The 25,679-nt window shown below is 40.3% G+C and overlaps 1 protein-coding gene across 1 annotated transcript; it reads left to right on the top strand.

Moving 5' to 3' along the window:
- Window positions 1–63: 63 nt before the first annotated feature.
- On the top strand, window positions 64–20,912 carry LOC140932019 (sodium- and chloride-dependent taurine transporter-like). The gene is made up of 13 exons (XM_073381684.1): window positions 64–139; window positions 4,074–4,225; window positions 4,890–5,021; window positions 6,060–6,336; window positions 9,887–10,019; window positions 10,737–10,871; window positions 13,404–13,507; window positions 14,006–14,130; window positions 14,989–15,101; window positions 15,794–15,931; window positions 17,243–17,345; window positions 18,227–18,327; window positions 20,616–20,912. The coding sequence occupies exons 2-13, from the start codon at window positions 4,096–4,098 to the stop codon at window positions 20,910–20,912; spliced, it is 1,788 nt and encodes a 595-aa protein (XP_073237785.1). The 5' UTR covers window positions 64–139; window positions 4,074–4,095.
- The last annotated feature ends 4,767 nt before the right edge of the window (window positions 20,913–25,679 follow it).

A 25,679-nucleotide genomic window follows, 5' to 3' on the forward strand; every position in this document is an offset into this window, starting at 1 on the left:
TCTTTATTTGGTTAGTTCTCGAGAGTTTTGCGTGACTTTTCTTCTAAAAAAAATGTTAGATGAAGCACTACGAACGTTTAATACTTAGGGTTACGAAAGGCCACCGCCAGATTGCTGAACTGGAGACGGAACTTGTGAGGTAAAAACTAACATTCTTTGACATTCTTAACTAATTATTAGAGAGTCAGAAAATCAAGAACAGAATAATTAGCTCAGTCAAGTTTGGGTCCAGTGGTTATGAGCTTTATGATGTTCAGCGTTTTGTTTGTGTAAACCTGGCCCGGGTTGTTTAAACGTTGGATAACGCTATCCACCGGATAAATCACTATCCAGCGGATAAGTATTACGGGAACCACTGTTGCGCTCTGATCCAGTGGACAGCGTTATCCACCTTTTGGACAACTGCGGCCTGTTCGCTTTTTTCACAAAAACATTTTTTTATGATAACCTAGCAGTATCAAAAAATGGAAACACAAATCCTCGATTTAATCTCCCTAATAAACTTTTCAAAAAGTTGAATCTATTTGACAGCAAGACTAATTTAGACATGGATATAGCGATTTTCTTGAAATTGTTCTTTTTTAATCAGAGTTACGTTGAAATATTATCGGGAAGTTGGTCAGTGTTCACGTGTACGTGACTATTACTATTTCTAAGCCTAGAATGTAATGTGCTCTTCGGACTCTCGTTCACAGGTATCTCACCATCCCCTTCCACGCCTTTTTCAGTAACTGAGGGATTCCCGCCCCCAAAGCTTTAGTTTTATTCTGACGAAAATTTTGTATGTCCTGTTTCGTTTACTTACAAATAAATACATGACTACACTGCAACTACATTACTTACTTGAACAATCCAGATCTATAATACAAAGAAGCCAAAGTAGCTTAGCACGTGGTTCTTGCATACTCACGCAAACACTCGCACACCCACATACTCACAACACCAGCAACTACGCACGTAGACTGATTCAAGCGTAGAATTGTCAAAACAGCCTCTAGAGAAATAACGTCATTGCTGTTCTCTGTACATTTGTACAAAGTAGAGAAAGACTAAAGATTACTTTCCCGGAGTAAAGGCTCCCCATTTTGCATTAAATTTTCGTAAAGTCCCACTTTTAATAGCATAACGTCTTTTCATAGTCAAAACAATTTAATACGGTTCGAAAAAAAGATTTCCCTTGGAGGGCTAAGGCCATAAGAATGTATGATGAAAGAGGGTTTGTAGTATCGTTCACGAAGCCTATGCAAGACAGAAAACAGAATTCTTGGTTAAGGAAGCATTTCAGGGAGTCAGAAATAAACCAAAGAAAAATGCCTCCTTTGTTTCTACCGAGCACCCACCGACAATCAGAGAATTAAACGACCGAGTCTACGCCCCCCACCCCCTTCCCATATCAAGATATATACATGATCATTCGTCAAATAGCTATACAGTTTCAAGGTTCACTGACATTCATACTTCATATTGAGAAAAGACACTGTCGTAGCACAAACTAGCGTTACTGAAGTCCCGTGGAAGCACATCCCTTCAGATAACTCTCACATGCTTTTCTCGTGAACGATGTGAAACTTTCTTGGGAGTTTTACTTCGTGGAAAACCAATAATCTACGTTTAGCGGAAACACATTTCCGTCTTATTGGACTTCAGACTTAAGCAGTATTAAGCGCTGGGATTGGAAAACAAATTGGCCGAGACAGGCTGTGATAAGTTTCTGTCCAATATTTTAGGTATAGCTTTTAAGTAGGGTCCAATATGATCCATTTTTCGATTGCTTTTTTGTTTTTGTTTTTTTGGGGTTTTTTTAATTTGTTAATCTTCTCTGCTGCGCTCCCAGTCGATTCGTTTCTGTTTATAGATACGACAGGGTCATTTGCTTTCGGTTCTGAAAGAATCAGGGGCACCGAATGACTCTTTTTCTGTAAAATAACTTATTTAACTTAACTTAATTTCTCTTAAGCTCGAGAAATGCTAAAAATGTCTTTCTTTTTGGAGTTTTTCTTCTAACTTGCCTATGATTTTCGTAGCTTAATTGATAGGTTTTCTACTAAGGTTAGGTCATATGTCATTCACATTTAATTTGTTACAAGATATAATTAAAAAAGTCTGCTGAAAATTTCAGCACAGAGCGTGACAAAACGTTCCCTAGAATTCTCCAATGAAAGAGCGGTTACTCCATGTTCATCAGGGCAGCAAACAGTTTGGAATGGAACAACCAACAGTCCCTTAAGACATCCGAGCAGATAAATAGTTCTTTAAGTCAGCCCGAAATTAACTAAACAGGCTTCTAAAGCATAAAGAAAACCATTTGAGACACTTCAGTATGACGTATTTGGAAACATTCGGTCTTTGGGTGCCGAAATGCTTTCAAAACATTTTCCAGTTATAATGCTGTGTTTTCCCTGAGATTGCCACACTCAACTCAACTTTTAACGAGTTCAAAGGCTGATTACCTCATCATACATAATCAAAGCCGGTGGGTTTGGCAGTAAGTTAGGAGACAGAATGGTTGCATTAGGAACAGTGAGTATCTCTGGAACCCACATCCTTATGGACGTCCTGAATGCCGATGGCACATTGACTGTACCACCGAGTAAGAAAAACAAATAATTTTTGTTTATGGTTATACAAATTTTTCACTATTGCTTAGCTTCGTTTATTTCCTCCGCCTTGTTTTGTTTTGTTTTTTTTGTTTCTGGTTTTGCTTTTTTGATCGTTATTCAATACGCTCGTGCATAGTGGCATACACGTAAGTATGCCCTTGGCTATGCTCCTTCCTGTGCTGAGTTTTGCTCATGCCCAGATGGCTGTTTAGAGTAAATTCAAGTACTTTTTTAATTTAAATTTTGACAAAAAGCAACAGTGAAACCTTTTTTAAAAAGCAGAAGCAGAAATCTACATACATTTATTGTGGGAGGTGGTTAGCCCTTTAAGCCTCAATATCCATATACAAATTCTCCAGACTGATAGTATCCATACATTTCCTTAAAGAATCAGTAGCGAGAATTTGATAAAAGATCAAGCCTTTTCCCATTGTTAATGGTAATTTTTTTCTCTTATTTTCTCTCCTACTCTCGCAACCTTTTTTCTCATCAGTGCATGGATCGTCTCAGGAAAAAAAATTTTCCTTACTTGGGATTTCTAGGATTAACTAGTATCTGCTTCGGTCCCAGATCAGTGTCAATTTTCTTTTCCTTGCGAGTTCAACTTTTAGGAGCTTTAAAATAACCAAACAGATCATGAAAATTTCAGCGTAGGAAATAAGCAATGAAATAATACTTATGAATACCGTAAATCGTCTATTACGCCCCCGGGGGCTTAATCGAGGGGGAGAGCCTTGATAGAGACGGGGCCTTATTTTGGAGGGGGGGGGGGCTTATTCAATTTAGCAAAGATGATAGTATCAGTTCTCCATAAAGACCTATAATACAAAGTGGAAAAGCTCAAGCACAAGAAGTTGGAGCTCATGCAGCCAAGCCTAAAAAAAAATCCGAAGTTTCAGTTGGTGAATAAATCATCCTAGATCTTTTATAGTCGTGACTGATTAATAAAGTCTGTCATTTATTACTTAAGGATAATAAGGTGGAGGGGGGCTTAATAGAAAGGGCAGCTTAATAGAGGATTTACGGTACATATGTTGAGCGGTAAACGACAAGCAATGATAAAACATGTTCGTGAAATGAAAATTAACGTTTAGCGTTAAACAGGCCATGATCGTTATTCTAACCTTTCTTTTATCTCTGGCTCCCTGCTGGCTGGCTCCTCAAGGGGGCAAGAGAAAGCTCCCCGAGCCACTTGCCGGCAAGATGGACCTTCATTGCCAGCTCAGGGTATCTCTTGCGTTTTTCCTCACAAAAGAGATATTTCTTTCGGCAATTTATGATAAATCCTTAATAACGAAGCTTGTTCTGTTAAGATGACTTTATACGACTCAATCTCCTTTTTTTGTGTGTTTTTATAGATTTGGATGAAAACGCAAAAAAAAAAGAAGGAACGTAGCCAATAGCCAGTGACTGAGAAAGCTTGTTCAGTACAGCATATTTTATTGCTTTGTTCCTTCTTGGGTGCATTTTCAGAAAGAACTGAAGTCAGTTCAAAATGGTCGAGGTTGTACGCGAGCGAGAGGTTTGGTCTTCAAAGTGTGATTTCGTTCTGGCTTTGATGGGCTGGGCCATAGGCTTTGGTAACTTATGGCGGTTTCCCTACCTGTGTTTCAAGAATGGTGGAGGTATGTAAGTACACGTATCCTCTTACGGCTTTGACCAGGCACAGCCACCAACAAGTTTGCAAGAGTTAAACACTCCAGACCAGACACTTAAATAAAGTCAGTACTGTTGCTACTGCCGGACTGCCACTAGTTCCTGCTAATACTACAGAAGTTCATTAAAAAATCTTATCTGCCATTAGTAAGTAGAGTTATTTACGTACTAAGTGCCTTGAATGGAATAACAATACAGTAAACCTAATTTTACGACCGAGAAGTGCAAGAAACAAAAAAAGTGACAAGATCATCAGAAACACACCTGCAGCTTCTTCCTTGAGCCTTCGGATAAGGACGATAAACCGTAGGCCCCGTGTCACAACCCTTGCATATATAAATCTGTGGGACGTTAAAGAACCCACACACTGTTCGTAAAGAGTAGGGGACGCAGTCCCCGGTGTGGTGGTCTATCTCTCACGAGGGAAGGGACTGTTACGGGACCGCAGTAATTCGTCAAGCTGTTGCGGTGACCCTGACAATCATTGCCGAATCTAATAGAATAGAATAAAATAGAATATTTTGATTTGGAACACAAACCCTCTTGTTTTTTCTAATTCAACGAAGGTTTTAAAAAAATCTTGGATTCCGGGAGCTCAGAAATAAAAGATTAACCCCGGCTTTTAATTGGCAGGTTGCTTTCTCATTCCCTACTTCATTTGCCTGGTTGTGGCTGCAGTACCAGTCAACATATTGGAAGTTGGATTGGGCCAGTTTTTGAGCCAAGGAGCAATTACAGTATGGGACATATGTCCACTCGTTAAAGGTAAAGATATCCCCGTTATATCGGCCAATAATTGATAATTAATTCTTATCTAGCTGGTCTAAACACTAAAAGCCCAACTTCGAAATGTGAGCGTCGGCCCTTTTGGGTAACCTTCGCAAAATAAGGATTTGTATTGGAAAAAAACGATAGATTCTGTGACTTAAAGAAACGGCTTTCTATAATACTTAAGTTATCTGAGCCCGGTTGTTCAATCGTTGGATAGCGGTATCCACTGGATAATAAGTATTAGGACTAACCAATTGCGTTATCTAGTAAAATAATAGAGATTTATCGAGTGGAGAGCGTTGTCAACCTTTTGAACGACTGGGGCCTGTATTTTTCATCAGGTGGTCTTCGAGCCGACTGATGCCCATTTTATGGGTTTTATTGGAACCGATTTGTTCTCTCTATATGTCCTTTTATAAAACCAGCATATTGGTTCCTGAATAAAACCGGCCATAAAATGGGCGTTAATCGGGTAGAGGACCACACAATCCACTTGAGAAAACTCACTTGATAAGACCACACAATTTATTCCCGTCTAGCATTACCGTTGATCTGAATATGTCCCTTATTTATTTACTTATTTATTTATTTATTTGTTTATTTTTTTATTTATTTAAAGTTAATTATAGTAATTTTTGCATTAGGTTCGACACCTGTCAGTGAGAAGTTCGACGTTTGGAACGAAATTGCTCCATCCACAGTCGAAATTCCCATGTGAGCCACTCGATTTTAAATCATGGTTCGACCCAAATTAGATAAGTCGGACCTAGCTGATTCAAACGTCCATCTCTTCATGTACTCATTGGGCCCTTTTTTCACACGGCGGCCATGTTGTCCCGAGAGACTGAAAAAGCTTTGTTTTACCACCCTTCGGAGCGAGGCTAGGCAGGTAAACCAAAGCTATTTCAGTCACTCGGGACAAAATGGCCGCCATGTGACAAAGGCCCATTGAAGACATTCAATTAGGTTTGGTACATGAAAGGTTCGACGGTTGAACTTGGCCTAACTTGACTAATTGATATCTTTTATTAGGTATTGGTTATGCAAGTATAGCAGTCCTTCTCTGGATCTCTATATACTACAATGTGATTCTTGCCTGGGTCTTGTTTTACCTGTTTGCCTCGTTCCAATCACCACTTCCTTGGTCCCACTGCAACAATGAATGGAACACTCCCAACTGTGTGGATTATGCTGAGAAGAGTGACAATGATGGAACGCTGAATAACACATTTGCAAATGCTACCACTCTTTTTAATCTAACGGCAGCAAATGTAGCAAAGCGAGTATCGGCAAGCCAGGAATACTGGGAGTAAGTAGCAATTAAAACTTATTATTATTCATTCAAAATATTTCCCCAATTCTGATTGGCTAAAAGCACACGCATAATTCACCATAACCAGTTACTGATGACAAAATTTGGAAGAATTTTGTGTTTAACGAGGAAATGATGTCAAAAATGCAGCCTTCTACGGGTTAGTACACCGTTTAACAACAGAGAAGACCTGGTGATGAGGTTGAGTTGTCTTCGTTGTAAACTAAAATGGCGGACACTTCACTAGTTTCAAGAGTAAGAACTACAGCTGGAAGTAGGCGATATAATGGCTAGAAACATAGCAAAAACAGCAAGAAGACAACTCAGAGGGCGACATCTGCCATTTGGGGAATATTTGCGGAGCTGGACAAACCTAAACGTAAACTATCGAAGATAAACTTATCATCGATGCAGGTAAGCTTTTTTAGCTACGTTTTTAAACTAGAAATTATTTTGAATGAATAATAAAACAATTATTAAATTCGGCTTTCGTGTCATATCAAGAATTACGAAGATCTCAGAGGGTGTTACCCGCCTCGACCTACGGCCTCGATGGATAACACCCTCCTCGATCTCCATGATTCTTTGTAACATACCGCTCAGCCTCATTCATTAATTGTTAGGCATACTATCGTGCCTCAAATTATCAGCTCGTGTACAACTGCCTCCTCCCCTCAGGAAAAAATCGGGAATGGGACGTTGCCCACCCCATAATAATTTTGCGAAGGCTGGGTTAATTAAGCAATAATTTCTCATGTTACAGAAAAACAGGACGTATTGTGTGTGTCCTGAATTTTCTTTAGATAGAGGTGTCCCAAAAGAAAAGGTTCCACTGAAAGCACAAACACTGGTCCTCTGGGTTCACTCGTTTACATCACCAATCTCAGTTAATTTCAGGCCCTCTTCTGCGATCAAAATGATTGAACTTGATATTGGCGAGAGAAGGTGGTGTCGTGGAATTATATTCTTGATATTTTGGATGGAAAGTAACGGTTTTTTTACCCCTTTACGGATGGTTCGGATGAATGAATGAACAAACTAATTTCAAAAGATATTCAATTCTGGATATCCACCGGCAAAAACGTATGGGTCGGTTATTTAAACCAAGTTTAGAGCAGCGTTTGTGCAAGTCATCGTCTAACCCAAGCAAGTCATCGTTTAAACCATGGAAACCGATTATTCCCACGCTGTTGTTCCGTGACCGTGTCTAAACACCGACTAAGGAACAATAGAAAGTTAAACAGAACTGAAAAGTGACTACGCCAATCGACGTACAGTGTTGCCTCGATTTAACGAGGGGCCAAGGGACTGGCAAAATGTGTTCTCCATATCGAGGTTTCGTTATATCGAGGTTCTTTTCCATATATCTAGACTATGGATGGAGTCAAGAAAATCGTTCACCGAGGACATCGCCATACTTGTCCAATACTCCAACAAATTTATGCGTGGCTTTAAATTTGTTACAATTTCTCATTGTTTTGCTTTGTTCCTTATTGTTATGCTTTTGTTATTTTTGTTATTATGCTTCGTTCTTTATTGTTGTGCTTTTGTACTGTACTTAGGGCCTGTTTACATGGAGGTGGGGGACCCCAGGAAGGTTAGGTAAAATATGGCGGGTCACCCACCCCTATCATGTAAACGTGGTCAAATTGAAATGAGAGATTATATGGACAAACGGGTTACCCCACCTAAGCGGGTTACCTCACCTACCTGGGGTCCCCCACCTCCATGTAAACAGGCCATTAATGTGAAGACAATACAATACAATGCCATCCATAAATTTGTCGGAGTATTGGACAACCCCCGACTTCGTTATAGAGATGTTGGTTATATCTAGGTTCCACTGTAATATACAAATTCATGCTCAACAAATTCCGCACCGGCTTAGGAACAGATCTTACCCTTTTGAGGAATATGATGACAAAGATTTTCGATCGTCATTTCCCCTTAGAAAAGATCCGGTCACTAACCAATCGAACATTTTGGGTAAAGATCTATCAAAATTTTACAAAAGGAGAGGTCTGCTGCTTACACCGTTGCTCAGTGCAAGTTTTTATTGCTTTGAGGTTTTACACAAAACTGGTACGTGACCTTTCGAGCGGGTTATTTCCGATTTATTTTCATGTTGGTAGTGTTTCTATATGCCCTGCATGCACTGAGCCATTTACAAGGTTTCAAGGGCTATCGCCAAACGAAAAGAAGATTCCATGTCATTCCTTAAGAACTTGACACATACCAAGAGGAAGTTTCGTTTTGGGAGGCGTTCGAAAATTACTGTACTCCTGACTATCCTTCTTTTCTGTCCTTTTTCGTGACATTTGCTTCTTTCCTGTTCAACATCACTAAGAGCTTTTCCTCCACTAGTTTTTCTTGCTTCACGACTTTGCAAATCGTCTTCTTTCTTGGATTGGAGTTTCAGCCGCCTCCAGTTTCCCTGGATCTGATTCAGTTCCCGTTTGATACCGTTTGGATTTTGAGAGTTGAATTTTAGCAAGGTTTTTTTGTCGTTTCCTTTATTTTTTGCTTCTGTAAATTGTCTTCCCAATGCTGCCATTAAGTAATGTTTAATAAACTCGCGGGTCGGGTTTTATCGGGGTATAAAGCCACTCGGCTTCGCCTGCTGGCTTGATACCCCGATAAAACCCGACCCGCGAGTTTATTGAACGACTTCAAAAACATTCCTGGAAAAGCGTGTCTCAATGGAGTTGATAACAATGACACTTTTGTTAACGTTGGAAATTAGCATGCGAATAAAACATTACATATGAAATTATTATGTAAGAAATCAAATCTCGCCTGTGTTCAGAAATTTTCCAGTCTGCGAATGACACTAACCGAAGAGGACACAGCGTCTTGTTCCAGAGCTTTTCGGAAGCCTAAAACTGCCGAAGAAGAGAGGTACCCCAAAGCCACCTGTTCCACTGAAAAAGTATTCTTCGAAAAAATTTTTCTGGAATGGCGGAATGGTAGGTAAACAAAAATCCGAGTACTCGAGCCTTGCGTTTTCACAGCTGGCAAGTCTCAGTTGTGTGCAATTTTTTTTAATTATTTACTCCCTAAAGTCTTTCCTGGGTTCCTGAGTCATTTCTGAGTCATTTCTGAGTCAGACAGGATATTGGCAAGTGTTCTATTTGGAATTTTTTCTTCTTCAGACTTAGAGGCGATGACTTAAGGAATAAGCGCAGAGAGCGTATTAAGTGCCCTCTTTTCCTGAGCAGGTTATGTCGAGGAAAGACAATGTCACCGGTGCTTTTCTCGATTTCTTTGGGACCTAGGTATTTTCGCATGTTTTTTACGTATATTTCGGTATATTTTCTGTCTAGCTGTTTTAAAGGGGGGTGGCTAGCCACCCAATCCACCCCCCTGGATCCGCCGCTGTCTTTATTTATAAGAGACAATTGAATTGATACAATGCACAATGTATGTAGTGTCATACAAGAAAACAACAACCTGAGTGTCAGCAATATTCAGCGAAGAATTTTCTAGAGGAGGCTGCTACTGGACATAATGGAAATAAAGTTTAACCATTTTCTTTCTCATTTATTAGCTACAGGGTTTTACGACTTTCTGACGGTTTGGGGGAGCCAGGGGCAGTTAACTGGGACCTTGCTTTGTGCCTACTGTTTTCCTGGGTCCTTTGTTTTGTGTGCATTGTTAAAGGGGTAAAGATCAGTGGCAAGGTATTCAATGTGCCATAAGTTTGTAAAAGTGTTTTTTACGCTATAATTAAGAGCTGCTATAGTACTTTAGTACATATGTGGGTACAATACGAGAGAACGAAAGATATATTTTCGAGTTATCCACAACATAGGATTCAATGTTACTTGACTTGATGGCTTCTGGAAGATCATTCATGTAGAGGGCAAGGAGCAGGGGACCTAAAATTGAGCCCTGCGGCACACCATGGGTTAATGATAGGTTTCACTTTGGACTGGGACCTTAAACCTCATTCTAATGGAGGTTATAAAGGGACCATTATGGTTGTTTTTTGGGGGGGGGGTGATATTGGTAGAGAAAGGTATACACGCAAACCAGATAGTCCGCTAATGAGCTCAGTTTTGAGCAGCCAGTTTTGTTCAAACTAAAATTTGTCGGGAACATCTTTGTATATAAAGGCAAGGCAAAAAAAGAAAAACTGATGGAGCCGACAAATCGTAGTGTTTGCATATTGTCTCTCTCTCCAATATGTTGTTTGAATGGTACTTTGGTATAGCATTGCAATCCATCAGCGACCGCTGTTTACATGCTTAAATCTGATCGAGAAGATATTTGGATAAATTTACGATGCTTCTTTTGTTATTGTATTTTTCATTTTGTTACTTATTATCAAATCATTCGTTTATCGCTGTTATCTGTGTGTTATTTATCTGCTATGTTTAATTCATTTCATTTGTTAGATTGTCTACTTTACTGCCACAGCTCCTTATGGTCTTCTACTGATTCTTTTAATCCGTGGCCTCACTTTGCCGGGAGCTCTGAAGGGGATAACGTTTTATGTCACGCCTGACTGGTCGAAACTTTTGGATGGACAGGTTATCTTTTAGAAAATTCCCCTATTTACTCGATTAAACGGCCCCCTTTCTTAAACGCTGCAGATAGAAGCAATGAGAACAAAATTACTAATAAACGGCGTTCTAGAGAATAAAAGTTGTATCAGAAACGATGAAAATTCAAAAAAACACCGTGGCTTTTGATTGAGTAAATACGGTAAATGCTCAAGTCCAAAAACGATGTCACGTGGCCGTTGGCCGGCGTCCACTTTTCTCATTATTTATCTTCCAAATAAATAAATCATCATCGTTAATGTTTATTAACGCACGGATCGTATTCTATTTACCTAGTCTCCCATAGAAGTCGTGTGAATTTACACTAGACTACATAAATTATAGAACCTTTTTCTTATATAGTTAATGTTTCTTCAGTATATATATTTATACAATAATTTTGGGCTCTTCACCTAGAACTGTCGAACCGTTATATTTCCAAGAAAAGCTAGTAAATCCATGTTCGCAATATCTGTTTGCAATTTTCCCCTCCTTTTCCAGCTGAATAACCACGCATCCATGTAACCAAACCTTTGCCGTATAAGACTGGAAATAAGCCGGTCACGGTCTTCACACCTTGCTGTTCAAATTTTTGAATGGCTTGGCGTTCGAATTTTCGTGCGGTTAGCGTGGTTCCGTATGAACGGATAAGCTAACCGTGCGATTTTCGGCCGGTCGAAAATTCGACAGGTATCGTATAAACGTCGCCTAAATGAGCAGTTGTATCTCTGGATCCGAAAACACATCAATCTGTTTAGATCTGTTTCACAGAACAGTTTCCCTGTAAGTTGATAAAATAGCTTAATCGCCATGGTTAGTTTGGTATCCATCCTGTTTTAATACCGTAGTTCGTTTTGATTGGTTAAGGAAAAGCTTTCTGTTGTTCAGGAAACATGATGAAAGCTCCTGAGAACAGGGGTCTTTTTTGCATGAGCATGCGCGACCGCTGAACAAGCGATGTGCATGGAGGCTCACCACAGGGTTTGCCTTCATCAAAATGGCGCGTCGCAAAGCTATCATAGCGATTATTTTACTCGTTGGTCTTGGCGAATGGTCTTAACAAAAGTGAAGTAGATCGGCTTTAACATACACGAGCTACTATCAAATTTCATCTTCCCACTTGACTTGGACAACAGCGCGCATATATGTAGTGCCTGGAGAATTGCGCTGACCTCATCAAAGTCTAAACAAAGTGCAGAAACGTTTGTTGATGCAAGTAAACACTTTCAGTTTTCTTTGTTTTGAAATGGGAAAGGAAGAGAAATATTTAAAAAAAACAGCAAATTTCAGCGAGTGGGTTCCAAGTGCGCCAAAGCCGATGTTCAGTTCAGCAGTGAATTAATATATGTTCTACAATTTTCCCAGCACTTTAAAGCTACAAAATTAAGAGCACAAGGGACGTAGATTAGTCACCTGGTGAGATATTGGTGGTAGTCACTCTGTATGTCTCGAACAATAAAAAAAATGAATATCAATGAGACACAGTCAAAACTGCATTCAATAGGACCGAAATTAAAGTCCAATCTTGTGACCGATTTTGATGAAACAAACGGTTAGGTTTCCCAAGAAGTACAGTAAACATGTGATGCCGACCAAAAGTTACAAATCATTAGAACATTTAAGTTCTGGGTAAAAGCAACTTCCTGTAAAAGATGCGTTACAATGTCAGTCCACGCAAAAACAAAAAGTTCTACAATTTTCTTATAAACAAACTTTGTATCGCTAAAATACTTAAGGCAAAAACTTTCTATTCCAACTGAAAACGGCATGGTAGTCGCCCGCTGATCGTTATTAATCCACTCCCGAAATATGGCTAAATCAGCTATTAACAAATTATTGACAGATATCCTCTACGGCATTGAGAAACTGATTTACATCCGATTTATAGACAAACATTAAATAAAGAACATTTTGCTCAATAGCTACGCATCAGCCATGCATTGTATGCCAAACTTTCGGTTCTTAAAGGGGAATCAAGACACGAGTCGAGCGCCAAACAACAACAAGCAGCCATGTTCGTGTCAGACATCCTTGAAAAACTTGCTCTTTCACCTCGTTCAGCGCATCAGTCTCCACTTTAAATCAGCAGATCTTTACTTATTTTGTACAACGAAGGTCTTTCCTAAGTTCCTGCTACCATTTCAATCTCAAGCAAGCTTTCAAAGTGAACAATTTGGTTCCTATGACTATGCAGCACGGTCGCTGTCACTGGTCGCGTGCTCTTTGACAAGTCAGCGGTCGCGCATGCTCATGCAAAAAAGACCCCTGTTGCTCCAGAGTAAAATTTCCCCCTGTAATCTTGTTAGTGGATGGTCCAACCTCCCTCGATGAAAAAAGGAAATTTTAAACTTTCCGAGAAGTCTTTTTTTGAGAATGCGCGAAATCTCGTCCTCCAAGTTGCCCTCATCCTCGAATCTAAAGTTCTCTATTTATTTGTCCCTTCGGTTTTGACAAGAGAGGATTCATGATTTGTGCTGACACTTCAATTCCTAACCGAATCGTTTTAACCGTTTCTTACAGGTTTGGCTTGACGCGGGTACTCAAGTGTTTTACTCATACGGTGTTGGAATGAGCACGTTGTTGACACTGGGAAGCTTTAACAAATACAACAACAACTTTTACAAGTACTGTATTTGATTAAAAAATGTCAGGAGCCTATCAATGTCAGCAGTCTAGGTCATAGGCTCCTGAAAGTGTCTAACGTCATACTGTGACCACAGGGAGACCCATTCTCTGTCCGTGTGCCCGTTATTGTTATTTGAAATCAGAGCATTGATCTTTTGTACGAAGAAGTACGGATAAACATTACGGTGGCTACAATTTGCTCCAAAACACATATTTGAAAGTGCGTTTTTCTATAAATTATAAAAGACCGATGCACAGACTCCTATGACAATGACTGCTACACCGATAGAGGGTGGTCTGTCTATGCTTAGACTAATCAGCCTTACACACCCACAAGTTTAGCCTGTCAACACTTTATTTCAAAGTTGTGTTATTTTTTCGAAAAGTCGGGAAGAGGACTTATCTAGGAAGATCGAAGGGCCTCTGCTCGCGGGGTAGCACCTAACAGTTATTGCTAAAAGTATGCCGCCTCATTGTTCTTGATTTTAATTTTGCAGAGATTGCATTTGGCACGCATTTTACAACAGCGGAACTAGTGTTGTGGGTGGATTTTTGACTTTCTCTGTGTTGGGTTTCATGGCAACAAATCAAGGAGTAGATGTTAAAGACGTTGTTCAGTCAGGTGAGTGTGTTTCTGCAGCTTTTCCTCATAATATACCTACCAGTTGTTGCATTATTGCAATTTCACCGATGAACTGCAGAGATGGCGGCTGTACAAATGATAGAGAGATTAAGGGTCACATTTTCTCATTTGCCCTAACTCGGTCACTTTCGATAATATATGTTGACTAAATTACGAAATGTCAAGTTCATATAAAAAATATGTAGATTCACAATGTCTATCACCTCTGTTTTTTAACACGTCACCAAATTTTCCTTCACTTGTTGTTTACTGTTCGTTATAACCACACGAAAATCAGTATACTCGCGCCAGTCTTTTTCATAAGAGACTGCTTTTCATTGACAACTTCTCAGCCTGAATCTGACGTTTGTCGTTTGCCGTAAACGTAACTCTAGATCAGAAATAAACAGATCAAAACTTTATATTTTTGTTTGGATGTAATGAACAGTAAACTTTGAGTAAAAAGAATACTTGGTCACGTGGCAGAAATTAACGTTTGAGATTTCTCCTATACGTGATTTTAAATGTCTCCAATAGCACGCTCAGCTAGCGTCAAAAAATGGATAAAAGGTCTTTGCCTGTGTTAAATGTTGCGCTGATGGAGAGCAAAGCAAGGCAATCTTTCCAGAAACTAAAGTTAAAATGCTAGCTACCATAAATGAAAAATTATTTCGAAGCATTTTTTTTAATTATAAATTTATTGTTAAAAGATTCGCTTCAAAGTTTTTAGAAGTCAGGAGTACCTTGACGGCAGAAATAAAGAAAAATCGATGACTAAGAAAAATTGTTACCGCAAATACCCTAACTTAATTGCTTCCCCAGTATGTGTTACAATACAGTGTTTTTATCCGTCTCCAGGTCCAGGCCTTGTTTTCATTGTTTATCCTGAAGCAGTTGCCCAGATGCCGTTAGCTCCTCTGTGGTCCGTGGTGTTTTTCTTCATGTTGATCCTTATTGGATTAGACAGTGCGGTAAGGTGAAAGAAACAAAGCCATTAATATATATTATCATTTCCTAATTTAACTAAGGCTTAGGGTTGATTGAATTAAAGTGCTACTACGATCAAGATAGCTACCTACCTGACGTAGAAGTTGACAAGATTATGGATATCCCCATATGATGAAAGGAAATGGCTCTTTTTTTTTTCGCACTCGACTTTCGTCCACCACAAAGTTTCCATCTTTCCCTGCTTGGGTTCCAACACGCAATTAGAATTAACGGGAAAAACAAGTGAAGTCATTTTCTATCCACACTCCGGTGGCAAGTATATTTTAACTCACTTCGATGCGCTTTTCTCGCAAGCTTACGTATAAAATCAAGCGTTCAATCGATGGTAGTTACTCGTCCGGGGGTACTCGCGGTGATGTCCAAGCTGCAACAACCACTCTTATCAAGTGGCTGGAATTGCACTGTCTTCAACAATACCTTTTCCGTAGCTCTATTAATTTACAACGAAGGCGACTTATCCTGCCTAAGGATAGTTTATAGCGTGAGCAACGTTTTGGCAGAGAAACTACAAAGGCGTGCGGAGAATAGGATGACACGTAATGTACCTCTCGCGCACAGAAACAATTTCGCCAGCCGCGCAGGCTTAAGGAGACTCTGCAAGCAGGGTAGCATGTTACCCCCCAGGACTCAGATTTACATTTGTTCTTTATTCCAGTTTGTTGACGTTGAAAGTGCGATAACAAGTATTGTTGACAGGTTCGCACATAAACTACGTCGTGGCTACCGTAAAGAACTCTTTTCACTCATTACCTGTTGTTTGATGTTTCTTGCGGGGCTGTCCATGGTGACTGAGGTATGTAACTTTAACTCATAAAACAATGTTATGCCATTTTCGATCTCGTCGATCGTGTTTGATGGAGCTTATTGGAGTTCTTCAGCACAGTGAATTACCCTCTAACGGATCAGACAAACCATGCGTGGTGTTCTTTAACATCCTTCAGTTTACCGTCAGGTAGTCTCCATCGCAGTCTTTTTTGTCTCGTCACGGCTGTAGGGGAGCCTGCGAACGCAGACGTATTTTCGGTCGTCGCTTCTCTACACCCGAAAAGCAGGCTGTCAGAAAAACCGAAAAGTAAAAGTCAGTACTTATGTTTCGGGTGGAGAGGAGCGACAACCACAAAGAAGTGTGCGTTCGCAGGCTACTGCAAGGAAGGTGATAAGTAAGGAGAGCAGGGACATCTCTTTCTGGATTCGCAGAGTCCAAGATAACATATTGTTAGTGTGCTGGAAAACATTCATGAGATCACTAGGATCGATTATTCAAGGATAATTATAGCAATCATTGCGACAACTATGTTTGAGATTTAACTTATACTTGATGCCTGGCCAAGGTGCCAGTGGCTTGCGACCAAGCTCTCTGGGGCGCTCTGGCCGCGGGGCGGGAAAAGGAAGGAGAGCTTGCAACTACAGCTCTCTGGAATTTGAATTCCACCCCCAATTCCCCTGTGGCTCCCCGTCGACTGAGCTGTCAGATTTTCGCCAATCAGGGCGAAGCGGAAACGAGCGCGAATGTTAATAAACACGTGTTGAGGGTAATGACGTCAATGCCAATTTCATCTCCGCCAATCAGCATTTCGCATCGACTTTTTCGATGCAGATATTCAAATTCCAGAAACGTAGTTGCGAACTCTGCTTCCTTTTCCCGCCCTCCGCCGGAGTGACCCGAAGAGCTTGCTCGCAAGCTTAGGTGCCAGGTACTAACCGATCATCCACTGCCTGGGTGGGCGCTGAATTGGTGTGTTCACACGTTTTCTATCAATTCTGAGGCAATACACTGCTTTGCATACGATAACCTTCTGCTACCCCAACGTTTCAAAATTGCGTCTGACAAGGCCAAATACTGCAATTCAGTAGAAAGTTACATCGTGTACCCAAGGTCTGAACCCCATTTTTATGATGTGAATACCCAGGACCTTAGCACTAGAGCACCAGGTGTGTACAGCCCTATAGACTGATTTCCATATAATCATTGGTTTCGATCTTGGTTTACTTTTGGTAGTCCTTTAAGTGTAACCAAAACACTTTCTTCTATCTACCTGGTTACGGAACTGTTGGCTTTTGGAAGTTAGTCTGTCAATACAAAGTCATGATGCTTTTGTTGTAGGGTGGAATGTACCTTTTTCAGTTGTTTGACGTTTTTTCTGGAAGCGGATCTGTCCTGTTGTTGGTGGTCCTCGGTGAATGTTTGGCCATTGGATGGTTTTATGGTAAGAAAAGCAAACAAATGTTTAATTGTTCTTACAAGGAACTGATAACTTCCCACGTGAATAACTACTCATAATAGCTAGCATACTCGCTGGCACGGGGAGAAGGTTATGCGTTTCCGGCTATGGTAAAGAAAAGCGTCCTAAATTCCAGAACATTACATTTTGTTTTGTATTGTATTCTTTGATCGTTTCTTACCTTTTTAGGACTTTTCATAGAGTTTTTTTCTAAATGATTAACGTGAGACAATGCTTTTCATTTACGCAAGAACCCAATTACTTCTCTTCATGAGGTTTACTTTGTTTTTTGGTGCGACCGAAAGAACTAGTAATTTCATCTCAAGGTGAAAGTAGGAGTTACAGTTGACGGAACGAAAAGTACGACGCTTTGGTGGCTGAAGTTCTGAACAGACGAGTGTGCTGGATATTGAAGTAAACAAACCCTAACTGGAACACCCAGTTTCGTTGTCCCTGTTGTTTTCGCGCTTGCCTATCAGCAGCAAATTTTAGGAAAATATGTTTAATTTGACTCCTTAACATTGCATTAAGGAAAAATTAGAGACTAAAGTAAAGCTAAGGATCAAATTCAAGGAGCTGAGAACTCACCAAAGACAAAAAATTTCGAAGAAATCACCGCTTATTTACACAGGTGATTTGCAACGGTCCTAAGAGATGTTTTGCTCTTACATAGAAACCACGCTCTTCTATATTTTGGTTCCACTACATTAATTTTAATCAGTACTACTAAGAAGGTTCTACTTAGGAAGGTGGTAAAAATCAGCTTCTTATCCTTTGTACTTTGAATTTTTCTACATCCCTTTGTTTGAAGTTAAGCATTTTTTTGGTAGTATGAGCTAAATCTCTTTTTTTGCTATTCTCAACAGGTAGAAAACGTTTCTATAACAACTTCGCAAGTATGTTGGGATTTACTATCAATCCCTGGTGTGGCTGGTGCTGGAGGTATCTCTCGCCAATATTTTGTTTGGTCAGTACAACGGCGATTTTCATTAGTGCTTGCCTGCGCAATGTTAGTTGAGGAAACTGGTTATTGACGCCGGCAAAGATAAAAGCAGCTGTGCCACAGTTCATTTAGCAGGGGCACCCAAAGAAGGTTTCCTCCTACATATATTGAAAACCCTCTACAGGCTATCCAGAGTACTTTAGTGCTCTAGAGATGCATTCCAAGTGGCGCAATAAGATTTATAGATTTATAGATGTTCGGTCATCCTAGGGGAACTTATTTTGCCGAAAATTTAGATGCAATTACAGATGCAATTGCCCCTAATTTAGGGAGCTCCCCTTTATTTTTTATGTTCGCGCATTGTCCCTGGGTCAGTTAATGGGACGTTCCTACTGGTCAGTCAGTTTAAAATGATAAGAATGCTATTAAACGTTGTGCGTGGACATTTATTCAAAAAGGTTAACGAAAACATCATGAACAGGGAAGTCTAACGGGATCCATAACCACTGCACAATAATAACTACGGTCTGCATATAAACTAGTTTCATAATCTTGCACAGAAGCGAGAATGCGGCTAAACAGCGAGCGTGTAAATGTGGAGGATAGTTCTGAACAAAGGATGGTAGCATAATATAACATAGCATAACATAACATAACATAGTGTAACATAACATAATATATAGTGCAAGCCATTCAGCGCTTTAAGTTCTAAGAGTGACCAACATCAACTTTCTCCTAACAGTGTCCACACATTATCTAGAGAAAAGGTAATGAGAATTCTTAAAACGATCACCAAAGAGAAAATGCTTTAAGCTTTCATTAAATTCTCTATACTAATTTTTTAAGGAAATGAATGAAGATCAGTCTGTAGAATTTGTATGTGGATATTGATGCTTAGAGGGTAGGGGACCGGTCATTATTTATCGCCTGGGGGAGTGCGGAGGATTTGGGGTTAAACAAGATGAAATTTAGCCGATCCCTCCTTTGAATGTTACTTCACTGAAGTGATCCCCCCTAATATCATTTGATGACTTTCGCGATCCCCCCCCCCCGCAAGTCTTCATTTTCCAAGCAAATTTGAGTGCCCCCCCTCTGAATCCTTCCAAAGTTTTCAGTGACCCCCCCCCCTTTTGAGTTCTCAGTTACGACTGATCCCCCCTTTTGTTATTCTAAAAATCAAGTGATCCCCCAAAATCCTCCGAAACCCCCCTCCCCCCCCCTTCAGGCGATAAGTAATGACCGGTACCTAAGCAGTTGACATCTGACCTGTTTCCACCGAAGCGACCGTGGTAGAGGTTAATAAAAGGGATGTGTCACGGTTGTCTACACAATGGTCTAGTTCATTTTGTTCATATTAGAGACCTTTACATTCAAGGACGAGAACGACTACGAGTACGAGATATCACTTGGAGTTTTTTCGCGTTTTCTCAAAATATAGACTTCCCGGAAAGCTTCCGGCATTTTACCAAGTTAGGACCGTTCTGGCTGTTTTCTTTACTGAAGGAGGTTACGCGCTCTCCCGATCGCAAATAATAAAACTTCTAACATTTGATATCTCATTGTTTCCGCCACTTTGACATTCTCGCTGAAACTCGTAGTAGAATGACGACGGCTACCACGATTTCCCGCCCAAATGACGTTGGTTCACGTGTGAGCACTACTTAGTACTGAGAAAATCCCGTACTCGTCGTCGTACTCGTCTTAGAATCTAAAGGTCTCTATTGCCACTTACAGTTCCTTATGCGCTTAAAAGCTAAAACGGAACTCAAGCAAAGGCCTTTTTGAGCAACGCACGTCAACCGGAAGTGGGCTTTTTACGTTCTTGAGCGGTCGTTTCGCCCAAATTTTCAGTCAAATCGTCTCTTTAAGAGTAAAGAAACAAAGAAATACCAATTTATATCGCCAAGGCATATATAGACGGAAAAATCCTCACTTCCGGTTGACCTTCGTCGCTCAGAAACGCCTTTGCTTAACCTTCCTATTTACTAAACTGAACTTTACAGAAGAAATTACTTTTCAATGGCAAAATCACAGCTTCTCGTCCAACAAATGTACCTCCCAGGCATTACATCAAACGCTACAAACAGCAAAAATGAACTTTGAACAACTGTTAGGCTAACAAGTTTTCAAAAACACACAATTCAGTCAGGTTCATATTTTGTATTTACTCTGTTATTTATTCCTTCTTTTAATATTTTGAACAGTTATTTTTAGGTTTGACTCAATTTAATTGTTAGCAGGTCATACTGTTGAAATTTTGATAAATTTTGTGACATTGCTCCTTTAACTTACTATTTTGCTTGTGTGCTTAGACTGTGCTCGCCTTCTACCTCGTGACGTATCAGCCACTCAAGTATCGAGAATACGTTTATCCTGCCTGGGGACAGGCGATTGGCTGGCTGATGACCCTGTCGTCACTCTCCTTAATTCCAACGGTGATGATATACAAACTGATGAACACCACTGGGTCAATTAAAGAGGTAAATATTAATTGTCAGTATCTTCAAAGAAGGTCTCAAGTAAATTCAGAAGATGGGAATGTACATCATATCGGCGAAAAGCTCCGTATGAGCTTAATTTCCCCTCTATCATTTTCCTTTCGAGTATGACAGTAGTGATTTTGTTCTACATAAAGTCTCGTTTTTGCTGAACTGAACAGGCACCTCTCTCCAAGTGGGCGTCGACCCCGAGAGAGGGAGGGGTCCACGGGGGCTCACCCTTTAATATACCATTTTTTCACGAAAAAGGTACCCGTTTCGTATACCTTCTATTGACAGATGTTACCCCTTTCACTTTCCTCGTTTAGAACTTTCCATCTTTTTTAACTGCTGTAAATGCATTGTCATTTAAAAATGAATAATCTTAAAACTAGAACGTTTTCTCGACTTTATAAAGCAAAAGAATTCATCTGTTCGGCCCTTTCACAGACCGAAATGACAGATTTCCCTACCCTTTCATATACTACAACGAGTAAAATCCCTACCCTTTCATATACCTGAAGCCTGAAAAAGGTACCCCTTTCGGGCGGAGCCTCCCCGTATAGGCCATTATGGGGCGTACCCCGGGACGTCGACTATGGTGGCCGAGCATTCTCACTAAAAAATATTGGAAGATTTATGCTGCGATTTTGAAAAAAAAGATACAGAAAGAAAAGATATGTTCTCATAAAAATGATGAATTTGAAAACGAGAAACCTGTGAGAACGAACGGCAATTAAAATTAGAAGAGGGAAAGACGGTTAGACTGCCTGTCGTTCTCACAGGTTTCTCGTTTTTAAATTCATCATTTTTATGAGAACGTATCGTTTCTTTCTGTATCTTTTTTTTTTTTTCAAAACGCAAAACACACAAATCAAGATCGTGGAGGTCCGATCCGTTGATCACAGGTATAGCAGCGACGAGAATACCAGCTTTATTGGGCGAGATTAAAACATAATGAAAAATACATACATGAAAGACATTAAGCCCAAAAGGTTAGGTCACGAACGGGACACTTGAACCCTTACCTGCCCTAGGGGAATATAACAATTTGAAATATATACCAAAAAGGTCCAAACAATGCAAAACCTTGTTGAAGTAACAGAAAAATCTAACTGTAGATTCAATTCAATTCAATGTTATTATTCACACTTTATAAAATATTTACATTATATATAGTAAGGTAGGAATACACTAATAAAGTAGAAGAACAAGAAAATTAATGGCTTGGGTAGAAGTGTACGGTAGTCAGAGGAGCTTAGCTTTCGAGCTAACCACCGAGAAAACTAATAGCATTAAAAAAGAAAATTAAAATAAAACATGTACATATGATCCAGTTAGTGACATGGACCTTCTGGAGAAAGTGACCATGAGCAGACCATGTCCACATCAAAGCCATTCATTAATAGAGACTTACACAGATTTTTCAAAAATGATTTAAAACAGCTAAGAGAGGTAAAACCACTAGGGAAGGCTTCATTGCATATGTTGTTCCACAGTTTTACAATACGGACAAAATATAAAGCTTGCAACGTGCGGGTCTTACAGTCCGGAACAGTAAGATAACAACCAGCAGACTGGTCACAGCGCGTACGTGGATGATTGTTAAAAGTTACTTAATTAGAAACGTCTACATCAATGCAGCCGAAAACAGCTTTGTAAAGGAAAACGAGATCCTTGATTTCTCTATCGTAAGCAAGAGGCAGCATATCCAAGGCGAGCAGTCTCTTCCCATATGACATCGGGCCTGGCTTCAAACTTAAGATCCATCTGGTGGCACGTCTCTGAACTTGCTCTACCTTAAGTTCAGTGACTTCTGAGCAGGAGACCAGACTTCAGTAGTTTAACAATGGTGGCGCGTCACAGTCGCTTAATACAAGGAACTCCTAACTGCCACTTTAGTTAACAAGGCACATGATCTCTTTAGCGGGCAGACCTAGAAGTTTGCTTGCTTTTGCTGTAGTCAGGTGTAAATGTGAGTCCCAGGTACGTTTGTCCGAAATAACTACACCCAGATCCTTCTCCTCATGTACGCGCAGTAACTTTTCCCGGAAAAAAAAATAGTCTTGAAGTAAACTGGCTTCTTCTTGCGCGTTATAGATAGAAATTTGCATTTGTAGGCATTAAATCGTATATTATTGTCGTGACTCCAGGAATGGAGGTTTGTCAGAGCTTGTTGTAGTTGTGATTTTCAGTTCGACATGAAAATGTTCGAAGCCTGCCGATCATTCGCATAGCCCGTCATGTATACTGAGACTAGATAAAAGTCTTGTAAACCACTCTAGTAGACTGTGACTGTCATTGCCATACTGACCACATCAAACTTTGTTTCCTTTTTTGCAGCGTTTTCACAACTTAATTCAACCTCAATTGCAAGAGAGACAAGAACCAAATGAAAATACACCCCTCATTGATCAAGAAAGCAAGTAATCGAGTGAGCGAAGCGGTATGCACGTGTTCAGCCTGCTTACATCTGTTGTAATACATGTAGTATCTAAAAGGAAACATTTTTCAGCTGTGTGTGGCTCTCTCTTCCGCATAGGCTCCCGCTGATTATCCCAATAAAAATAGCAACAATCAAAAAATAGAAAGCGCGCGAGGGACGATGGGAAGAGGGAAAAGGCCTGCGCGCTTTATTTTCTTTCTCCCAGCCTCCCTGCGACACAAAGAGAAATCTGCGGAGGAGAGAGTGGGTGTAGTAATTTAAAGCGGAAGCATACAGCCCCAAAGCGAAACGCTTTCTCAGGTTACTCCCACATGGAACTGGCGGGGAGGCTAGTCGGAAAATTCAGGGCGACCAAGCATGAAAAAACAGACATCACGGCTTTTTTTTTCCAAAAATAGGGAGCTAAGGAACAGCGTTTTTGAGCGAAGGACGTCAACTGGAAGTGAACTTTTGCACCATTGGGGAGTGGTTTGGTTAAAACTCTTCCTCAAATCCTCTTTATAAGAGAAAAGAAACTTAGCAATACAAATTTGTTAGCGTCAAGACATATAAAAAGGGAGAAGGCCTCACTTCCGGTTCACGAGTGTCGCTCAAAAACGTCTTTTGTTAAGCTCTCTGGGGTATACACAGCCCTAAGAGATACTTGAATGCGCGCGCAAATTTAGTGACTTTCTGTAAACACCCTTAAGCACTGCTAAGGCAAGGCTGACCGGACAGCTATGAATGGGTAATAAATTTTCTCAATATTTTGGTTAGGCAAAACTAGGCTTTTTTCAGTGGCTGGGTAAGAGAAAGGTTAGTTTTGCCAAAATAAACGAAATATTAGGAAAATATGTTGCCCATCTATATCTCAGTGTACGATCAGTCGTTGCTTTCAATTGTGAGTGTTATTTTCCATTACTGATCCTGATCTACACCAACCACCGGCTTTTCCTTGCTGTTAATCCAAGTGGTCCTTGCAAGAATTGTTCGCTAATTTACTGGTTTGGTCAGGGCAGGAGAGGATAAAGAGGACAGAGAAGGCATCCCTCATACACACCCTATTCAATAGGTAATTCGTCTCGAGTTATTTTTAGAATCGGGATAAAGTTACCTCGCGCGCTGCGTGGATGTTTCGTGGAGGTTTTGCATGACTAAACGCCGTGCAAAACATGTCGGGCGAAAGGCAATGAAAGCGTAAAGACATCGAGAGCATTCGCGAATATTGAAGGGAAATGGGTCGGCGCTCACCTGGGAAAAGGGAATCGCTGGACTCTTTGACAACCCGTGAAATCAGTTTAACTCGAAGTTGTCGTAACCTCAGTGCTTTAATAAAATGAGAAATTTCGCCGGTCTATTAAAACCCGGTCGTTTGTACAATAAAGCAAGTAGGACGCCAAGTGTTATCTTTGTTGAATAATAAAAGACTAATAAAAGAATAAATATCAAACCAGTAATCGCTCTCTTCAAACTGTAAATTATAAATGATCCTGAGAGAATATTCAGTGTGTTAAGGATTTTTCTGCTTTACTGTTAGCTCTATACAAGAGAAGGGCGATTCTTTTTTAATTTTCGTTTCGCTGACACATCTTTAACAGAAATCTCTCTGTAGTCGTTTTCGTCGACAAAACGAATAGCAATATCGCTCTCCGCGTCTCCACCATTTTGTTCTGCGTCAATTCGTGAAGAACGCGTGGCTCTGAGCGTGGGTCATCCACGCGGAACACATTCGCGCTATGTGGTTGGCTGTTGTCTAATCCCCCTTGGGATCTGTAGTCTTAAAAATAACTCGAGACGAATTACCTATGGAAAAGGGTGTGTATGGGGGATGCCTTCTCTGTCCCCTTTATCCTCTCTTGGTCAGGGTTAAAACGTAGTTCATTTTGTCGTTTCTTAAGATTTAATGAATGGTTAAATTGAAATTGTAATAAATTGAAATGAAATATATTTGTACCAGTGATTTGTCTTCTAGAGTGATACCAGTGCTACTAGAAAAACTGCGCAGCTTCTTGCTCGGATTAGCATCCCATTAGACCGCGATCAGCGAGGGGTCGTCTTTCTTTAATTAGACCCTCGCACAGCGCGGCTTCATCGCTCCCCCCTCAAAGTCTCAAACATACCAACCTTGTCCCTAGGGCTTATCTCTTCTCACCCATTTTTTAAGGGAAAAGCCCTAGGGACGAGGTTGCAAACATACCATATTAACAAGAAAAGTGAGAGACTGCTTGCAGTCCATACATGGAGTTTTACCTGGCATCACATGTCGGAGCATAAATCCCTACTTAGTGTATACTGCAATACGAAACAGTTTGTGACTTTTGCGTTGGATAAGAACGCGCTAGCGGTTAAACAAAAGGTCTTGAGCGGTGCCTTCGTCTAGAAAGAGAGGTAAAACCTGCCTGTCAGTTGCACGGTTCGTGCGAGAATCTCGTGCCGGTTCTTTGCGTCATACAAACCCGATTTGGAAAGAAAAA

Source organism: Porites lutea, chromosome 3 (genome assembly GCF_958299795.1).
Source record: "Porites lutea chromosome 3, jaPorLute2.1, whole genome shotgun sequence".
Lineage (NCBI taxonomy): Eukaryota > Metazoa > Cnidaria > Anthozoa > Scleractinia > Poritidae > Porites > Porites lutea.